Source organism: Fundulus heteroclitus, chromosome 24, assembly GCF_011125445.2.
Source record: "Fundulus heteroclitus isolate FHET01 chromosome 24, MU-UCD_Fhet_4.1, whole genome shotgun sequence".
Classification (NCBI taxonomy): domain Eukaryota; kingdom Metazoa; phylum Chordata; class Actinopteri; order Cyprinodontiformes; family Fundulidae; genus Fundulus; species Fundulus heteroclitus.
The window spans coordinates 20433999-20453665 of record NC_046384.1 but is presented as its reverse complement, the minus strand read 5'-3'; the positions used below and the strand labels follow the sequence as shown (position 1 = coordinate 20453665).

The 19667-nt window shown below is 42.2% G+C and overlaps 1 protein-coding gene across 2 annotated transcripts; it reads right to left on the bottom strand.

The window, feature by feature from the left end:
• Window positions 1–438: 438 nt before the first annotated feature.
• On the bottom strand, window positions 439–13807 carry cobll1a (cordon-bleu WH2 repeat protein-like 1a). Of its 2 annotated transcripts, none has more exons than XM_012875831.3 (10): window positions 13659–13807; window positions 8588–8747; window positions 8254–8455; window positions 7915–8182; window positions 6084–6128; window positions 5581–5651; window positions 5293–5487; window positions 5092–5191; window positions 1093–2202; window positions 439–793 (listed from the first exon to the last, which is right to left on the bottom strand). In XM_012875831.3, the coding sequence occupies exons 2-10, from the start codon at window positions 8674–8676 to the stop codon at window positions 786–788; spliced, it is 2088 nt and encodes a 695-aa protein (XP_012731285.2). In that variant the 5' UTR covers window positions 8677–8747; window positions 13659–13807; the 3' UTR covers window positions 439–785. The 2 variants fall into 2 exon arrangements, with proteins under 2 accessions (XP_012731285.2, XP_021178924.2); XM_021323249.2 differs by lacking the exon at window positions 13659–13807 and adding an exon at window positions 10352–10769.
• Between the last annotated feature and the right edge of the window lie 5860 nt (window positions 13808–19667).

Here is a 19667-nt window from a genome sequence, read left to right as displayed (position 1 = left end):
ACTGATGCTTGCAACAGGAATGTTGCATCCCCCCCTACCCCACCCCATCCCATTTTTGTTGCTGGAAATGATCAAAATGCAATAATTCATGCAGCTTTTTATTGGACACGTTTTATTCTAGGCATGTCCCTGAAAAAGGATCTTGAAGAATGCTATTCTGTATTCACAATTTGCAAATAATTCCTCTTTTTTTTTAAATGCAACAAATATGTTGTTTATAAACAGTGATACATCCACTGGAATGGCTTGTATGAAAATGTCTGGCAAATAAAAGCTTTCAGGGTCTTTCATTTTGTTTTTTTTTACAAGCAACACTCTTCTGCCACCTGCTGGCTGAAAACCAAACCGCTCTGAAAAAAAAAAAAAAATCATCAGTGTCCTGGGAGTGTGCTTTTTCAAACAAACAATATTTACAACACATACAGAAATGATCCAATAAGTTACTTCATTCCATTTGTTTAAATAAATAAGACGAAAAGCCTTTCATATCAGCGTTACATCCCTTTTGGCACATTCTGAATGTAATGTAAAAAGGAAGTAAAAGAAGAAATGTTATCCTTAGGTCAGCAACTCCTGTGTGTGTGTGTGTGTGTGTGTGTACATTTGGCATTCTCCACAGCAGAGCATTTCTGTTTCAACGGGTGAACATGAAGTGAAAACTAAAAAAAAAAAAAAAAAAAAGCATAGCTTATAGAAAACTAAACTCTGAATGAGCCGGCCCGAGTCGGGCCAAACCCTGAGCCCGGTGTCCTTGGTCCTCGTTTACAGCTGCTGACAGATGCAGGTCAGGCTCCTGTGGGACAAAAAGACAAACATGTCTTAAGGAGTGTAGACTTCACGGCGAGGCACGGTGGTGGATGAGGGACCCTGAACACAGCTAGAACTACAATGAGACGGTTTAGATCAAAGCAAAGTGGTCAAGTCGCCGCTGTGACCGAGCTTTAGTCAATAATCTGGCAGCTAAGCGTCAGAGGCGATCCCCATCCAACCCGACTAAAGTATTTAACAAATAATTCCGTCTTAATTTAGAAGTTAAGAGTCTAAGCGTAAGTTGTAATGTGGAAAAAAAGGCCCTGAAAGCTTGGAGCTTACCGTACTGGTATGAGGACCTGGGAGGCGATTGAAGAGTACCGTTTGGTCCGCCGGAGGCTTGAGGGCCAAAGCTTGGACCGAAGCCTAGCGTCTGCAGGCGGGACCGCTGCACGGCCATGGCTACGGCCTGGGCGAACCTGGATGGGGCCGCGGGCGTCTTGTCCAAAGGCTGTTCAGCCGCAGCAGAGGAAGACTCGTCGCCTGCCTTCGTATGCCCGTTCAGGCTGGGAGCAGCTCTTTGGGAAGACGGCGGCGAAGCCCGGGAAACTTCTTTCTCCGCAGCCGCCGCGTCCTCACTAAAAACAACCGGCGGCGGAGGAGGAGGGAAGGTAGTTTCCTCTTCGTCCTCGTGTGAAACGTCTTCCTCGGCCTCTTCGTCGGTGCACGAACTGCATGGAAGCGGGTCGTCGCTCGGACACGCGTCGCTACGAATGTCCGAGTCGACGTGGGCGCCGTCGGCCGTTTCCCCGTCACCAGCACCCAACAGCGCAGGTGGATCTCCAGGTGCCACTTCTAGGTCTTCCTTCTGCTCCTCGCTGGTCGCCTTGTCCTCAAGCAAAGCTGAGTCAGTGTCCGGTGAAGGCGGACCGGAAGCTTGATTAACACACGCCTCTGTTCTGTTCTCTTTTCCCCCCGTAGCCGGAGCTTCACACTCAGCATCTGCCGATTTCTGATCCTGGGCCGTCATCTCCGGATCCGGGGAGCCCGCTTTCTTCGGGGGAACCACTTTGAAGGAAGTCCATCCACTCCTCTGTACCGGGTCCTCCCACCCGCCCTCAGTCGGGAGGTTGGACCTGAAGGCGGACTCGCGCTCCGCGCAGACGTCTCCGTCATCCGGACACGTCGAGGTCAGGGACATGCAGGAGGAGACCTGGAAGCTCGGGAAGCCGGCGGAGTTTCGCAGACGCCTCACCAGCGTCCCCTTGGAAACCGAAGACGTCAGGACCTTGGCGAGGGCCGAGCGGGCGTCGGACAAGTCTTTCCCCCGAAACGAAGGCCGGAAGGAAGCGGGTACTTCGTGGTGAGGAGTCGGCGACGGGCTTGAAGACCAGGATGACAGCGGCTGGGGATCCTCGGCCTCTCTCAGCTCCTCCAGAGTCTTCAAGGACTCTTTAGAAAACAGGAAATATGGGAAAACTGATCATTTATAGAGGCAGCTTATACGGAAAATAAACATCCCGCACTGTCAAGCTCTGCTAAAGTGGAATGATGATGATTTTATTGGCTTTAAAGGCAACAACACAAGGCAGCGCACAGAACTACCGTGGAAGGAAAAGCACAGGTGGTTTAGCAAGGAAGTCTTAAGATGTGACATTTAAAGTTTGAACTGATGAAACATGTGGAAGCAGGTAATCTGGGCTGCTCAGACCATAGGGGAACTTTTTGGGCCAACATGCAAAGCAGAGAAACACAGCTGGGTTTGGCCTTCTTCAGAACGGACAGAGGAGTTTGGTCCAGGCTGGCAGGAAGACGGATGGAGCCAGATACTGGGCCAAGGTGAAAGAAAGCGTGCTATTGGCTGCAGGGCTTAAAGTAGTAAAGAGTATCTGAGTATATGGGGAGGTGAATACAAAAAAAAATCCCTCCACACTTTTCAGATTTTATGTGTAGGGGGGAAAGAAACAACCTCCCACTGCACAATTATTAACTTTGTGTTGATCTGTCAGGTGAAATCTTTTTTTTTTTTTTTTTCGTGAAAGAGTTCAAGTGGTGTGAATACTTTGAGACACTGTCGAACAAAGACATTCATGTCAACTCATTGAAATTCTGTTCACTTTTATTGTTAAAGCGGGGAAAAAGTTTATCGAAAAATACAAAACTACCACAGAAAAACTTTTCATAGAAATAAAAACATAAAAAAGGATAAAATAGAAGTAAATAATATTTAGTAAATAAAGACGGAAAAAAACAACACTTTAAAATACTGATACTTTGTCTTATTAAATTGAGAGGCACCATAATAATTAGTGAAATCCCACTCACAGAGAAATGGAAATAAATGGTAAAAACACAAAACTAAGATCAAATATTATTACAACAGACATAAGAGACATAAGAAGTAAAAAAAAAAAATAATTAAACAGCAGAAATGACTTAAGATGCAAAGGCAGCAGTGACACATCCGTGAAAGGCAGACGGGACGGGAAAAAGGAAGAGGCCGACGCGGTGGGGGGGATGACGGAGAGAGGAAGAGGGCTGGTGGAAGGAGGAGAGATAACCCCCACCTTCAGAGGACAGAGTCTGGAAGCAGGAAGCAGAAAGAGCTCAGCTTCAGTCTAAAAGTTTCCAAATGCAACAGAAGAAACACTCACAAAGCTCCAACACACAGCAGCAAAGCCAGTAAATCTGTTCAGCTACGGACTGATGGAATTTCCCATTATGGGCGACCGAGACTGCGTAGCAGTGGGAGACGAGGAGTATGTTTATCAACCATAAACTCTTTAGCTGGGAGTCGCCTTGCACCAACACCAGCTCAGCAGGGCCACAGGTTTTTTTTTTTGCTAAACACAAACACGGTGGGAGTTACACGTCGGTCGCAAGCAATTAAGTCATTAATTGGAGAGCTCGGCAAAACGATCAAATGTTGCTCCTGAAGTAAAATCTCTGGCGCAGTGTCACTGTGTCTACAGGCGATCAATAGGAAGGAGCCACGCACGCCCTGAGGAGAAGCAGCAGGGAGTGGCAGCGGGATGAAAGCTTGGACAACAGAGGCATTTCTCTCCAAACCCAGATGTTCCACGGACGAGGTCCTGGCCCACTTTAATTGCCTTGGATGGAGTTAAACTGTTCCGACTTACAAAAGCTAAAAAAAAAAAACGTGTGCCGGGTTTAGCCGGTAAAGCTCTCGCTCGCTGCGACGTCTTAATCTCGATTTGAGGCGAATCACCGCTGGCCTGGTCGTGCTAAAGTGTTCACACCACTTTGTTGTAATGTTACTACAGTTCTTTGGGTTTTATGCAACGGACAAAAGCAAAGTAGGCCGGTGCATAATTGTAATATGGAACGTTTAAATGGGGTTTAAAGTGAAAAAAAAAAGATTAAATCTGAAAAGTGTGGAGTACATTTGTATTCCTCCTCCTTATCTTTGATATCCCTAAATAAAGTCCTGCAAAATTCATACTTGGGCCTGTCGCTCGTGGTAAAATTAAGTCTCTGATTTGCTTCAGATTTCACTTTCCTGCCCGGGTTTGGTCACAGGTTTCAGTTTGCCCCGTGTCCCTTTTTTCCTATTTTCACTCACAGGTGTTTTCCTCAAAGATCTAAGACATTTTTAAAAGATTTTTTTATTTATTTTTATCAAGGCAAGGGTAATTTCGCCACACATCTCACGTCAAAGAAACTAGATCAGTCCAGAAGCTGATCGGGGATGATTTAAAGACGAATTCCTCTCCAACTCCCAACCGAGTGAAGGTCAAGGTTGTGGGTGCGAATACCTCTGGAAGGCTGCCTGCGACGTTAGCCGTTTACGTAATCAAACGAGCTTTTTGCACATCATCATCATCAGCCTTGAACTGGTAGGTTGGTCATCACCAAGTCTACGTAGACAACTTCATTTTTATATTTTTATATACAAGGCCATGTTGGGTAAACTGCCGGCATATTTATGTAATCTCCTCAAGCTAAATTCCAGTCACTTTCATCTCCGTTCCACCAGGTGGCGCTCTTACCAGGTTCCAATGGTTTTTACTGAGCTGGGGAAGAAATCCTTCTCTTACTTTGCTCCATGGTCTTGGAATAATTTACAAAACTTGCTCCATTTAAATGATCCAATCCCATTGAATGAATTTAAAGCCATGTTAAAATGTCATGTAATTGAAAAATGTAACTGCCCTATGTGACCCGTCTCTTCCTCTATGTGAGATTTTATCTATGTTGTACTTTTGTTTGTATTTTAACTGGTGTGCCGTCTTGGCCAGGCCTCCCTCGAAAAAAAAGAGATCTTAATCTCAAGGGACTTCCTGGTTAAATAAAGGTTAAATAAAAAACATTTAGCCTTACCTCCGACATCAGTGCCCAACCTCTGCTCTTCTTTGGCGGCTGCACAGGGAGGAGGTGGAGCCCTCCTTTTCGTACTCCTTGAAGTAGATTCCCCGGACGACTGCGGGGATAATTTTTGGATTTTTTAAATGCCACAAAAGCTGTTTTTGGAGCCTGAAACAAAGCCAGCTAAAGAAGAGGAAGAGAGAGCCACCCGCCTACCTGCGCTCCCTGGGCACAGCAGGTGCTGAGGTTGTTGGGGACGCTCTGGGACACGGCCACAGGCGGCGGCGGCGCCAGCCTTTTCTTGCTCATATCTGCGGGCAGAGTGTTGGTGGACGAGATGCTCTCCGAAGCCCCGCGGACTCTCGTTTGTTGGGCCGGGCCTGGAGACGTAGGAGCGCTCGCGGTCCCGTTCTACCAAAAAAGGGAAATGGGTAACCGGGCTATAGACTTGGGACATTTTCTATCAAATAAAACACGTTTCTTTCCCCCCCCCACAGCCCATACCATTTCATTTTTCTTCTTCCGTCTTCTGAAAAAGCTGAAGAAGCCTCGTTTCTTCTGCTTCCGTTGCAAGTCTGGGAAATGCAGACAGCTTTCATTAGTCGAGAAGCAAAAACAGATCTAAAAATAAGTAAAATGTTCTTAAAATTAGTGTTTTTGTCCTAGATTTGAGCCGGTAAATATGATTATCTGCCAATGGAATGAGTATTTTGACCCCTAAAATAAGATAATTAGATATACTGCATGCTGGTGAAGATTCTTTCTAGATATACTGCACTTGAAATAAGATGATGGAGATGAATTGTTCCTATTTTAACTGCAACAATCTTATTCTATTGGCAGATCGTCTTATTTACCTGCTCAAATCAAGGAAAAATACAGTCATTTCAAAAACATGAGACTTATTTTTAGTTCTGTTTTTGCAGTGAAAAAAACAGCGGTTGTAACAATAGATAATTAACAGCTGTACTTCGCGTTAAACCGCCACGTGTACGCGTGTGCGTTACCTTGCGGTGGAGGCGGTGAGGCGACCTCTGTAGGTGAGCCAGCGGCTGCGGCAAGAAAACGTGAGCACAAATTTATAATTTCAGGTCAGATTAAACAACAGGAAAAGACTTGTTTTTAATAGTGGAACATGGTTCCATTATTAGCTCCTCCAAAGTTACCATGCATTAGTGGGCTTGCAGTAGTGCCATGCTTTTTTTTTTTTTTTTCCTACTGCCTCCTTCAACTGGATGATGTATTAAAAGAGTTATTGCTGAGATGTTCATAGTTTGGGAAATTACCTTTATATGGACTATACTTAAACTTCCTCCCTGACCTGTCTGCTGTGTTCCTTGTACTTCAAGACGCCGCTCATCCACTAAAATTCTCTTAAAAAAAACCTCTGAGGGCTTATTTGTAAAAAATAAATACCGTATTTCCCGGACTATAAGTCGCTCCGGAGTACAAGTCGCATTTTTGGGGGAAATTTATTTGATAATATACAACATCAAGAACAGACATGTCATCTTGAAAGGCAATTTTAAATAAAAATAGAACGGAGGCAACAAGAGGCTGAATAATTGTACGGTTAGCTTACGCTACATGACACAACTGAGAACGTGCCTGGTATGTTAACATAACATATTAAAAGCTATTCAGATAACTGTAGCATAAATAACATGCGAAGAAGTTAACCAAAGCGCCCGTGTCACTCCAAATAACTAAAATCCAGTGAAATCTTCATCCTCTGTGTCACTTTCAAATAACTCCGTTTAGGGCTGAACGATTTTGGAAAATAATCTAATTGCGATTTTTTTTCCCTTAATATTGCGATTTAATGCGATTTTTTTTTCCAGTTTAATTTATCATGTCTTTTTAAACATATACAAACAACAAATCAATTTGTTTCCACGCTGTGCAGATTAGTTGCTAAAAGACCCGCAGCATCTAAACTCAGAGCATTACCTTTTATTCTGCCTACAATATATTTCAACCAAAATTGCAATTTTGACTTTTCTCTGCATTAACCACAAGCAACAAAAATTACCTCTAAATAAAGACATTTGTAAACAAGGACTATTCAAAACAAGAACTTTTAATATTTCTATTAATCAGAATATTGTTCAAGAGAACAGCTTTTAGTTGATTTGGACATCAATCCTTGTTGAACATAAAGTCCAACCAACAAGCAAGTCTATGTATTAAACTGATTGAGCTGTACTTAATGTTATGTATGATTATATAAACTCTAATACAAGTAATAAAATTAGATTATCTCACTGCTGCAACTGTCTTCCCTTCCATGTGGAGGCAAACCCACTTTAAACATTTTACCAACACCTAATGGACGTGGCTAATTCCCTAATTGTTACATAGCCAAACATTGCAGACTCTGCGATTTGGAAATTGCGTTTTTTTTTTTAAATCGCGATTATATTGAAAATGCGATTAATTGTTCAGCCCTAACTCCGTTTACTCCGCAGGTAGAAGATGCGGCACTTCCGCTTCTACGTCTCTTACGTCTGATTCAACGCAGGCCTAGAGCGCCCTCTTGCGGTTTGGGGTGAAAATAACAGGCGTAATGATATACCGGTAAAAATGTGTAATAATTTCACACATAAGTCGCTCCAGAGTATAAGTCGCACCCCCGGCCAAACTATGAAAAAAAAACTGCGACTTATAGTCCGGAAAATACGGTAAATAAGGCATTCAACTTTAAAGATTATGCACAAATCTGTTGGTCTGTCGCATTAAATCTCAATCAAAAACGCTAAATATTGAGGTTGGAAAGTGAAGTGAATGCCAGCCAACAGGGGGGGGGGGGGGGCTCTGAGGGTCCGCCGCTCCGCTCACCTCCTTCAGCCGTCCTGTCCTGGCAGTCGGCGGGGTCCCGAGCTGCCGCATCTGCGGCGAACACCTCCCTCAGGCCGTGGTCGTTCAGGGTCTTGGTCAGGTCCAGCGGCTCCTTGGCCTGAGCGTCCCTCAGCAGGACGGTGGTCTCCACGTCGAAGTCACACTTGTCACACACGGCCGGCAGCAGCATGTGGAGCGGCAGCCTGGGATTCACCCGCACCACCGTCTTACGGGACCTGCTGTAGTTGATCAGCAAACGCACAGTCGCCTGCGAAGAGAACGGAGATTCTAATAGAGGATTTCACCTCTTCCCCTCCTCCTCCTTTTTAAAACGCTTACCTCCGGCATGTACGGCTTCTTGGTTTTGTCTTCGGTCCCTTTGGGCATTAACAAAATCTTCTCGGCTTCCAACAAGCCGATGGGGGAGTTCGGCTTGTAGCTGACGTTGTTCTTGTGGGGCGACAGGAACTCAATCGTGTGATCCGAGGGGTTCAGGTGGTAGTTCGCACAGAGCGTCACGAGTAAGTCCATCACCGGTTTGCTGAAAAGACGAAAATAAGAGAACTTGATCCCCATTTCTGAAGACGTCACTGTATTTACAGCAGCTTTACAGATTCCAGCAGCCATGGGTTGAGAGAGAGAGAGAGAGAGAGAAAAAAGCAGTAAAGCATACCTTCCATGCACTGTAATGCTCTTTTCGATCCCCGCCGGGAGAACCACGCGCAGGGAGTGCTCCCTCTCCAGAGGATTCCCTTCCTCCATCTCTTGGGACGGTCGGAGCGCTCAGGAGGCCACTGGGAATCGGACACTGCATCCAGGATCAGGTTAACCTCCTGGAACACACGTTTCCCACCCAATAAAACCGGCGGATGGTCGCCACGGCATCAAACACTTTGCCAATTTCCTACGCTAATGTAAATAAGTGCCACTTAGGAAAATGATTTTCCGAGGGGGGGACGGGAAATAAATGAAATGCGGGAAGAGAATAAATGTGGAGAAAACATTTTTAAAACAGGATAACTATCCAAGTATTTATTTTTAAGTATTCTATACTCCTAAGTTGCAGCATATTATTTATTTTCTGTCAAAAGTTGGCGGGATAACACTTAGGCCATCCTTCTGCAGTTACACTGAGAAGTGACAGTTTTAATTATTTCTTAATGGATTTTAATACAAAAAAATATTAAATGAAACGAATGCTGAAACAGATGAAATGATTGCCAGATTAAACTAGCTTGATTAGTTGGGGGCAAGGATTAGGGTTTTTGTTTGTTTAAGGAACTCTGAGACAATATTTATATTTAATGTATTTGAAACAGTTTTACTTCAACTAGAAGAAAAAAAAAGAAAATGTTGAGTATAGCGCATTTGGCCCTTGACACAAACCTGCTTAGGATCCTACAGAACCTTGGACATTAAAAAAAAAAAGCCAATTCAATAATCTTTCAATTTATCTGGAGGAATAAAACTCACCATCTACGACGATCACATCTCGTTAAAGATTATGATAAGGGTGGTATTAGAGCTTTAGATTGAAACATTTGAAATCTGTTTCTGCCAAAAAATAAAGTAACTGCCAGTATTTCTACTTTTCTTTTGTTTTAAATCTTGCTCTATAATCAGTTTGGGAAATTACCTTTATATGGACTATACTTAAACTTCCTCCCTGACCTGTCTGCTGTGTTCCTTGTACTTCAAGACGCCGCTCATCCACTAATATTCTCTGAGAGTTTATTTGTAAAAAATAAATACCGTATTTTCCGGACTATAAGTCGCTCCGGAGTACAAGTCGCACCACACATAAATTGCATAATAAAGAAGGGAAAAAAACACAACGATCACATCTCTTTAAAGATTATGATAAGGGTGGTATTTGAGCTTTAGATTGAAACATTTGAAATCTGTTTCTGCCAAAAAAAGTAACTGCCAGTATTTCTACTTTTCTTTTGTTTTAAATCTTGCTCTATAATCAGTTTGGGAAATTACCTTTATATAATCATTCATTGGCCTTATTGTTTATGTATCTGTTCTTATTTTTTGGCCCCATTTTTTTGTCATTTTTTTTTCTACCCATGTTGTAATGTTTGTACCTCAACGAGTCTTTGTACACTATTTGTTTGATATATTAATAATAGTAAAAAAAAAAAAAAAAACAAACAAAAAAAAAAAAAAACCTTGGACTTAAACTTAAAATATAGCAACAACTAAAGGCTTAATTCATTCACGTCTATTTAAAAAGGTGGAAAATTCCCTCTGAAATGTTACCTTCAAAACTAATATTTTGGGTGTGTCATTTCCACATGACACATGAAAGCGCACCTAGAATGGACATGAAAACAGAAAACAACTAAATCCTTGTTTCTGTCTATCTACAAATAACTCCTTTAACTACCTCATTAGAGACGAAATGTAAGGCTGATAAAAGCTATTTCCCTACTTTTGCCTTGGAAAGTTCCTCAAAAGTTAGCGATGTCAGGGAAGACCTCGCTGCCTGGAAACCAGCGTTGGCAACCGAAGCGTTCCCCCGGGGAATGACGGGCTGCGTCAGTGAGCTCCACTTCGACGCCGCCCGTCCCTGCCAGTCACGTCGTGGCTCTCTGTTGTTCCGCTGTGACCCGTTGAGGTGTGCTTCGGTTAAAGTTGCCCGCTCGCTTTCAACGGGGGCAGCGGCGCGTGGCAACTAAACAGCTGTGTGTGTATGCTGCACGCGCCTGATTCATACACTCGCCCCCTTTCCTGACGGTGCGCAGTGGGTGGTGGTAGGCGCGCGCACACCGCTACTTCTTTTTCACTACAGCTGCTTTGGGGATTTTTTTTACACAGCCTGTATTGATAAGGGTTGGCCTATATGGCCGAAACAGATTTTGCCTTCGTTTATTTTTTTTTATGTAGGCAATGTCAAGGGCGGTCCTTGCAGCAACGGCGCCCTTGGGCGAGTCTTTGAGAACCACGCCCCCCACAAAACCAAGCACAAAAAGCACAATTATTCAGAAATGTATATGGATTGAATAAATAGTCATAATACATATAGTGGAATTTTTTTTTGACAACTCAATTTATTTCATCAACACAATGAATTAAGAGTATGGAGTGAGGATTGTCTTAAAAAGATTTGAATAAATATAAAAAAGATTTGAATAAATATAAAAGGATATATATACATATACATACATTTATAAATATCCAAGTACAAAATACAAATGTAAAAATGTGACATACAAATAAATAAACAAAATACAAATATAAAAATGTGACATACAAATAAATAAACAAATTTATATAAATAAACGTGTCTTTGTAAATATATTTTCGAGATTTGAAAATAAATATGCTTGACTTTGTATGTGGAATCTGCATTTGTGAATCTCCTACACAGATATAACATCTTTTTAAGACAATATTCACTCCATACAAGTGGAACACATCAATTACGCAAAGAATGACGTTTTCAAACTTTTACTTCTGTTAATTATGATGATTGACCTCTCACAGCTTATGAAAACCTGACATTTCAAATTAGAATATTATGTCAGAGCAATAAAAAATTAATTTTTAAAACAGGAAGTCCTCTTTAAAGGGGACATGGGTTCCATCTGAATACCCTTATAGAGCAAGGACCCTTTAGCCAAAGAGGAAGTGCGTCATTGGTTGCCATGATAAGTGCTGTCCGAATAGTTCAGTCAGTACGGAAGGAGGTAGGAAAAGTAGCCAGAATGCTTCCTCCCATGTCTAGTTTTGCCAAGGGAAATCACAATGTTTCTTACCGGCACTAAGAACATGTAAGGTGTCCCACATACGTTAAGTAATGTGACATCAGCCCGGCTCCCTTACGCAAATCAGCGAAAATGTCCGAAGAGAAGAGAGCACACACTTTGTAGTTGATTTTCGGAAGGCTGTAGGCCCAGATTTGTCTCGCATCTTCCGTGTGCGTTTCCGTCACGTCAATGACGTCGGAGTTAAAGGCTGTCCAAAATCGGCACAGCAGTCCGAAGCTCCTTTCCCACCCACGGTAGAGTTCTTACTGTTGACCCCGTTAAAGTTCAAGGAACAGTAGCAGGAGCTAGAAGCTATTGTTAAGGGTATTCGGACGGAGCCATATGCTTTTCTATTCTTCCTTTTCACACTGAAATCATTCAGTTTTGAACTATATAAAGTGGAATTGCAATTATTTAGCTTAATAGCTTAGCATATTTCCATTTAAGAAAATGTACCCACTTGAAAGTTGTTATTTTCGGTATAAGGTATAATTTAGTGAACATGACTTACACACATATACTCTATACATGTATGTTGATAATAAATAGCCTGTTGTGGTGTATCGGCATATTTTCTCACAATGCTAACATTGTCCACATCGGACACCTTCTTCCCCTTCGCTGGTCGTGCTGTGGAATAAAGATTTTTTTTTTTCGGTTGTCTCTGGCGCCCCCACGGCAGTGCCGCCCAGGACAGTGAGCCATACTGGCCAGATGGAAAAATGCCCCTGTTCTGTATGAGTACTACCCAATCAGTAAAAAGTGACAACGATCCTTTAATGGTTTGGTTCACTTGAACTGGCAAGGCACATTTCCTAATTATTGGGTAGAGGGTGACCCAGGTACAAGTGATGATGAATTGAAATGGGAGGACAGGGGGGGGGTCCAAATAGCTTTAGGTCAATTCACCCTTTCACCAACATGCACCCACCTTTCATCCCTATCTTGCTGATCGTTTCTTTCTCTATTTAGTTTGGTACACATATTTTTATTGAATTGCATCATTTGAATAGGTTTCTCATGCACTTTATTTCCATTCTTTTTTGTTTCAATCCCCATTTATGCCAGTTGATGGACAGGGAACATTCTCCCTCATCATCTCCCTCTTCATCTTATAAACGTTGGAGGTTTAATTGTATAGTAATGAACTTATTCAGATTTAAAATGGAGCCATCTGCTGAGCGACATCTTTTAACAAATATACGTCAATTCATGCAAGCCAGGGAGAGATTTTATACCTGCCTTCCCAACAAACGACTTAAAGTTTCTACTAATGGTTGATTGCAAGGGTAATATGCAGGAGTGAGAGAAAGCCACAAACTTCAATGTATTGTGGGGGGGAGGGGGGGGTATGTGACAGACCAGCATGAAATAGTGCATAGTTGTGGAAAAGGAGGTTTTAAAATTTGTTGTTAAAATGCATTCAATACAAAATTCTGAATTCTATAGCTCCCCAACTCTGGCCTGCTTCCTGAAGAAGAATGGCATCCCCACAGCATGATACTACCACCCTCATGCTTCCCATTTGCGATGATGTGTTCAGTGTTCAGAGGGAAATAAATTGCTAGTTTTGCATGAAGGCAAAAACTTCGATCTTGGCCTCATCTGACCAGAATACCTTCTTCTCCTTCACAAATCAGCACAAAACCCAAACACTAAACTCTAAAGTGAAAAGGTTCAAGGACTAATGATAGTTCTGCAATCTCCTGCATGAGTGTGCAGAAACGAATAGCAGTTATCATGTGACCGTACACAGAATTAGACATAAGAGTGCAGTTTCTAGAGACGTAGAATTCCTAAGAATACCGACAGAGCTAGCCTTCCCTGTGTTCAGCCATGTTGTTCAGGCCGTAATGCTAGCCTCTAAATAAGCTTACCGTGCTTCCTAAAGCAGGAGGGATTAGCGCTCGTAGAAGGCTGTGTGTCTCCCCTTCGCTGTCACATCCAGAAACTCATCTAATAAATGTAACTGCGTGCCCTTACACTAACCTGTGTCCACTGATTGGCCTCATTCTCCGTCAGCTTTTTTCCCCATCCTGGGGTGGAATCGGTTAGAGAGAGGTGATCCGGAAAGACGAAGAAATTTCTGCTCCCTTCTAATCCCTGTTCAGCAGTCAGGGCTGCCACACCTATAAGGCCCTGCCCAGTCACGTGACAGCGCTTTGCATCTCTGTGTTTGTGTGTCCTGCATGGCTGCTTAGTGGATAGTGAGGGGCATCTGCACCTGGGTAGCTGATCTTTATATTTTAAGTACTTCTCTGCAGATTCAATTGGTGGTAATGGTCCCATACATGTACATTTGTACATGCCTTATTATAATTCACATGAAGAAACAGATCATTTCTATGGGATCAGGGTGAGTTATTGTTCAGCAGCTATCCATTGCAGGAGATTATGCATGAACACAATGCTTCATCCCAAAGCAAAGTGCCACAAAACTCTTAAAAGAGTACTTTATATTTGGTTTTTCAGAATACAAAAAATAAAAATAAAAAAATCTGGTGGCGGCAGCATCATGCTGTGGGGATGCATGGACAGGAAATCTGGTCAGAGTTGATTATAAATGTCTATGTTAACTCAGTATACATACTCATGTGGATTATGTCCAAGAAAATTAACCAACTTGTCGGAAAAACAAAAAGATGAACCACAGAGAGAGAGAGAAAAAAAGAAAGACAACATAGTGCTTGTGTAGAATCGGTCTGTTCATCTATTTCTTTTTTTTTTTTATCCCTCTGGGTAAAAGATGAGGGCTGGTAATGAGTCAGGCAGCCGTGTAGCCGGAACACAAAGCGTTCTTATCTGAAGACATGTGAGTATCTAAGTATGAGTTTTAATCAAATCAAGCATGAGGGAACACATGTCCACACCTTCTGTAATCTTGTAATCTCATGATGAGGACTGTCACAGTGGGCTTCTTCTACAGGAGCGGGCTCCAGTAAACAGATCACAGTGTGACTGTCTAACTAGCATAATGAGCTTCCTTGGATGACTAAGAAATAATCAGAGAGCCTGTTTAGTCACCATCCAGTCTGTTGCTATGCGTCACGGCTAAGCATGGAGAGAACAACTCCACATGCAGAAAAAAAAAAAAAAAAAAAAAATATATATATATATATATATATATATATATATATATATATATATATATATATATATATATATATATATATAAATAGAGAGAGAGAGAGAGAGAGAGAGAGAGAAATTAAAGAAACACTTCAACAACACTTTGCAACTCCAAGTCAATCACACTTCTGTGAAATCAAACTGTCCACTTAAGAAGCAACACTGATTGATAATAAATTTCACCTGCTGTTGTACAAATGAAATAGACAACCGGTAGAAACTGCAGGCAGTTAGCAAGGCACCTCCCAATAAAGGAGTGGTTCTGCAGGTGGTGACCACAGACCGCTTCTCAGTTCCTCTGCTTTTCTGGCTGATGTTTTGGTCACTTTTGAATGCTGGCGGTGCTTTCCCTCTAGTGGTAGCATGAGACGGAGTCTACAACCCACACAAGTGGCTCAGGTAGTGCAGCTCATCCAGGATGGCACATCGATGCGAGCTGTGGCGAGAAGGTTTGCTGTGTCTGTCAGCGTAGTGTCCAGAGCATGGAGGCGCTACCAGGAGGCAGTGGGTCAGTAAAGGTGTGGGGTGGCATTTCTTTGGGAGGACGCATAGCCCTCTATGTGCTCGCCAGAGATAGTCTGACTGCCGTTAGTTATAGAGATGAGATCATCAGACCCATTGTGAGACCATGTGTTGGTGCGGTTGGCCCTGGGTTCCTCCTAGTGCAGGACAATACTAGACCTCATGTGGCTGGAGTGTGTTAGTAGTTCCTGCCAGACAAAGGCATTGCTATGAATCCAGTTGATCACATCTGGACATTATGTCTCACTCCAACCACAGACTTTCCAGGAGTTGGCGGATGCGTTAGTCCAGGTCTGGGAAAAGATCCCTTAGTAGACCATCTACCACCTCACCAGGAGCATGCCCAGACGTTGTAGGGAGGTCACTCAAGAATGTGGAGGCCACACACGCTACTGAGCCTCATTTTGACTTGTTTTAAAGACACTGCATCAAAGTTGAATCTGCCTGGATGGATTGAAAATGGATTAATAAATTTGAAATGCCATTGATAATTGTTGTGTGATTTTGTTGTGAACACATTCAACTATGGAGAGAACAAAGTATTTAATAATAATATTTCATTCATACAGATCTAGGATGTGTTATTTTAGTGTTCCCTTTGTTTTTTTTAGCAGTGTGTATGTATGTGTGTATAAATATATCCATCCATCCATTTTCCAACATGCCTATCCCTATTGGGGTCATGAGGGGTGTATCTATCTATCTATCTATCTATCTATCTATCTATCTATCTATCTATCTATCTATCTATCTATCTATCTATATATATATATATATATATATATATATATATATATATATATATATGTATATATATATATATATATATATATATATATAGAGAGAGAGAGAGAGAGGATGTAGCTTCATTCAGCCCCCTTCACTCTGATACCCCTAAATAAACTTCACAGCTTTTGTTCTTTGCAGCCTCCTGCATTACTTGTTGTCTTGGATTATCCTGTAGTTAGAGTTCAATCATCTTTAAGATGATGCTCTGCACAATTATGCGGTAATCTATGTTTCTCTGTCACTGGAAAATCCTGTCAAGCACATTGAAGTTTGTGACTGTAAAATATTTATAAAAGAGGGTTTGAATATGGCTCTGCAGCCTGGCCTGCCTTCACTGTACCCTCCGTATTCTAACATGTGCAATCATTCCCCATGCATATTTGAGTGACGTAAAGTCAGTTTTAAATTGCATTGCGTAGTTTCCTTTTAAAATTTTTTTGCCCCCAGCATGTTTTTGTTTGTCCAGATTTGCTCATATGTTCCTGCACTTGAAGCAGCAGACAAAGGGAGGCACGTCGGAGTCAGATGGAAGCCTCTTGCCACGGTACTAGCCACTTATGCCCGGACTTTGAACAAGGCTTGAAAACTTCGCACCGTGCTGCTAATTAAACTGGCTGCAAAGTCACAACGAGCTGCGAAAGACGACAATCAAATGGCCGAGATTAGTAGAACGCAACATGTCAGTTTTTTTCCTCCCCAGGAGCTGTTTGCATGCAATATCTAATTTCACAGCACTGCACACATCTGATTGTGTATTTCCGTGAGTTCATTCAGCAACACTTGGGCTTGGTCAGTGTTTACATTGTGTAAGTGCTTTCAAAAGCAGTTCTATTGTACGATTTGACAACAAATTTAACTGATATTGATCATATACACTTATAAATGGGTTTCTTGTGAATTTGGCATGTTTTTTAATCTATTTTACAGTCTTGTGAGTTTGAGTTTCTATGACTGCATAAACAGTCGGTGGAAGGATTAGGCCCATGCCACACCATGCTATCTCCATTGACACTATTGCTTCATGCGATCTTAGGCTTCATCAATCTGGTGTCTGATGTTTTGCAGACTTTTCAGCTCTGATCATGAAGATCTAGTGGGTTGGAGTGGCCTCTTCATTGAAACTTGGACAATTTAGTCGGACAAAAAAAAGACCTGTTGTATTGAGAAATACCCGGAAGCAGAGAGAGAAACCTGATCTGCTCTGATCACCTGGTTTAAGAGTCAGCTTAGAGGGTCCTTTTTCACCATACTAATGTTGATTTCAACTTTTCCCATTGTCCCCACCATTGCCTTCAGTTAATATAAATACATTTTAATGACGTACAGATTTGACTCATTTATTTTTAAATTGAGCAATAGGATGTCGTCCCCTCTCATTAGGGGAAAACATGACCTAATTGTTTTTTAATAGGATTCAGACTGCTACATTACATTTAAATATATTTTAACATAGGCTACCAGGTGCTAAAGGCTTTGGGTGGTTTTGGATTGAAAAAAAATGGGGTTATGCCATTGTTCCATAACTTTCCTTGTAATTTTTAAACTTTATTGTTTAACATACTGTGGCTGGTGACTTCTTCCAATCGCCTTATAACTCTGTCCAAGTTGATGGACAACACAAATTGCTTTTCTAAGAACATTGCCGATGTCTTCCCGTCCCGGCATTGCGTAAAAAACACACTTCCAGAGCAGCAAAATGCCAAAAACACTTGCTTCTATATAGGTGGTCATATTTATCTGTGTATTTATTTAACAGAACATGACTGCTTTCTGCCATCTTAAATTTTAGTGGCTGCTGCATGGGTGCACCCGTGACTCCAGAGAATAAGTGACTTATCAAAAACATACTGGCGTAAGTTTGAGATAAATGTTTGTTAGTTATACTTTGTTGAGTGGCTTTGTTCATTACAACAGTACCAGTAAAAAAAAAAAAAAAAAAAAAAAAAAGAACGAGGTTGCTAAAATTCTTCAGCTGTAAAACGATGGCTGAAATGGACGTATGAAGCAGGGTTGTAAGGGTGTGTTTACAGGTCAAATATGTTCTCATACTGAAGTGAAACTCCTTTCACTGATGTGAGAAGGACATGGTTCACAGAGCACAAGGGTGTGCCCACATTTGAGAACTCTTTCCTGTTTCCACAACAGAGTTGATTTTTTTTTTTTTATTAAATGAAACATTTGAATGTTTTATGTATGATAGCAACTATGTTGCAGCTGTATGGTCATGTGCAAAGATGGTAGAGGTTTTGTTTTCCCCAGTGCAAACATCCAATAGAGATGTCAGATGTAAGTCTGCAAACCTAACACATGCTGCTGGTTCGGAACGAGACTAGGCTTCCTCACTGTAACTGTACTCCAATGTTGGGAGGAAATAAAATAGTTTTTGTTATAATTATTATCATCTCACTGTCTTGCAAAAATGTGAAAAGCCCTTCAACTTTTTCACATTTTGTCACCATACAACCACAAAGTTCTCTATTCAATAGATATTTACAATCAAACTGCTCCTAAATATAATCATGTGCAGTCAGCTACTTAGTAAAGAGTCCACATGTGTGCATGATTAACCTTCAATATATGCATTCACTCCACAAATCTGACATGTGTCTGAGAGCAAAAAAAAAAAAAAAAGCCACAGATAAGAGAAAGCGACATGATGTCACATTGACAGTTTTCCACAAGCCAAGTAGGGGTCAAGGGAAACTTATTGAAGAATTCTGCTCTGGTTGGTCTCGACCGAAATCAAACCTTTGGGTCTACATCCAATACATAATTTGTGGCTTAAATGAAACACTGCACATCACCTTGAACATACCAACCCCATAGCACATTTCCTGAATTTTGTACGGTCTTTTTTTTTTTGTCATTTGGGTAAATTTTACTGGACGTCTTCAATGTAGCTCTTCCGGAGGTGGGAGTTAAAAAAACTCGGGTGTGGGAGGAGTTCGGAGAGGCCATGGAGAAAGACTTCCGTACAGCTTTGAAGCGATTCTGGTCCACCATCCGGCGTCTCAGGAGGGGGAAGCAGTGCAGTACCAACACTGTTTACAGTGGGGGTGGTGAGCTGCTGACCTCGACTCGGGACGTCGTGCGTCGGTGGGCGGAATACTTCGAAGACCTCCTTAATCCCACCAACATGTCTTCCATTGCAGAAGCTAGCAGAGCCTGGGGACTCTGGGTCGGGTTCTCCCATCTCTGGTGCTGAGGTCGCCGAGGTGGTTAAAAAGCTCCTCGGTGGCAAGGCCCCGGGGGTGGATGAGATTTGCCCTGAGTACCTTAAGACTCTGGATGTTGTGGGGCTGTGTTGGTTAATGCGGCTCTGCAGCATCGCGTGGACATCGGGGGCAGTTCCCCTGGATTGGCAGACTGGGGTGGTGGTTCCCCTATTGGAAAAGGGGGACCGGAGGGTGTGTTCCAACTATAGAGGAATCACACTCTTAAGCCTCCCTGGTAAGGTCTATTCAGGGGTTCTGGAAAGGAGGGTCCGTCGGATAGTCGAATCTCAGATTCAGGAAGAGCAGTGTGGTTTTCGTCCTGGCCGTGGAACACTGGATCAGC

Excerpts from the sequence above, each read along its gene's own strand:
- cobll1a (XM_012875831.3), bottom strand. The coding sequence starts at position 8,676 with ATGGAGGAAGGGAATCCTCTGGAGAGGGAGCACTCCCTGCGCGTGGTT. Across the intron at positions 5,192-5,292 it reads GCTGTGCCCAGGGAGCGCAG|TCGTCCGGGGAATCTACTTC; the intron begins GTAGGCGGGTGG and ends TTATCCCCGCAG. Across the intron at positions 2,203-5,091 it reads GTTGGGCACTGATGTCGGAG|AGTCCTTGAAGACTCTGGAG; the intron begins GTAAGGCTAAAT and ends TGTTTTCTAAAG.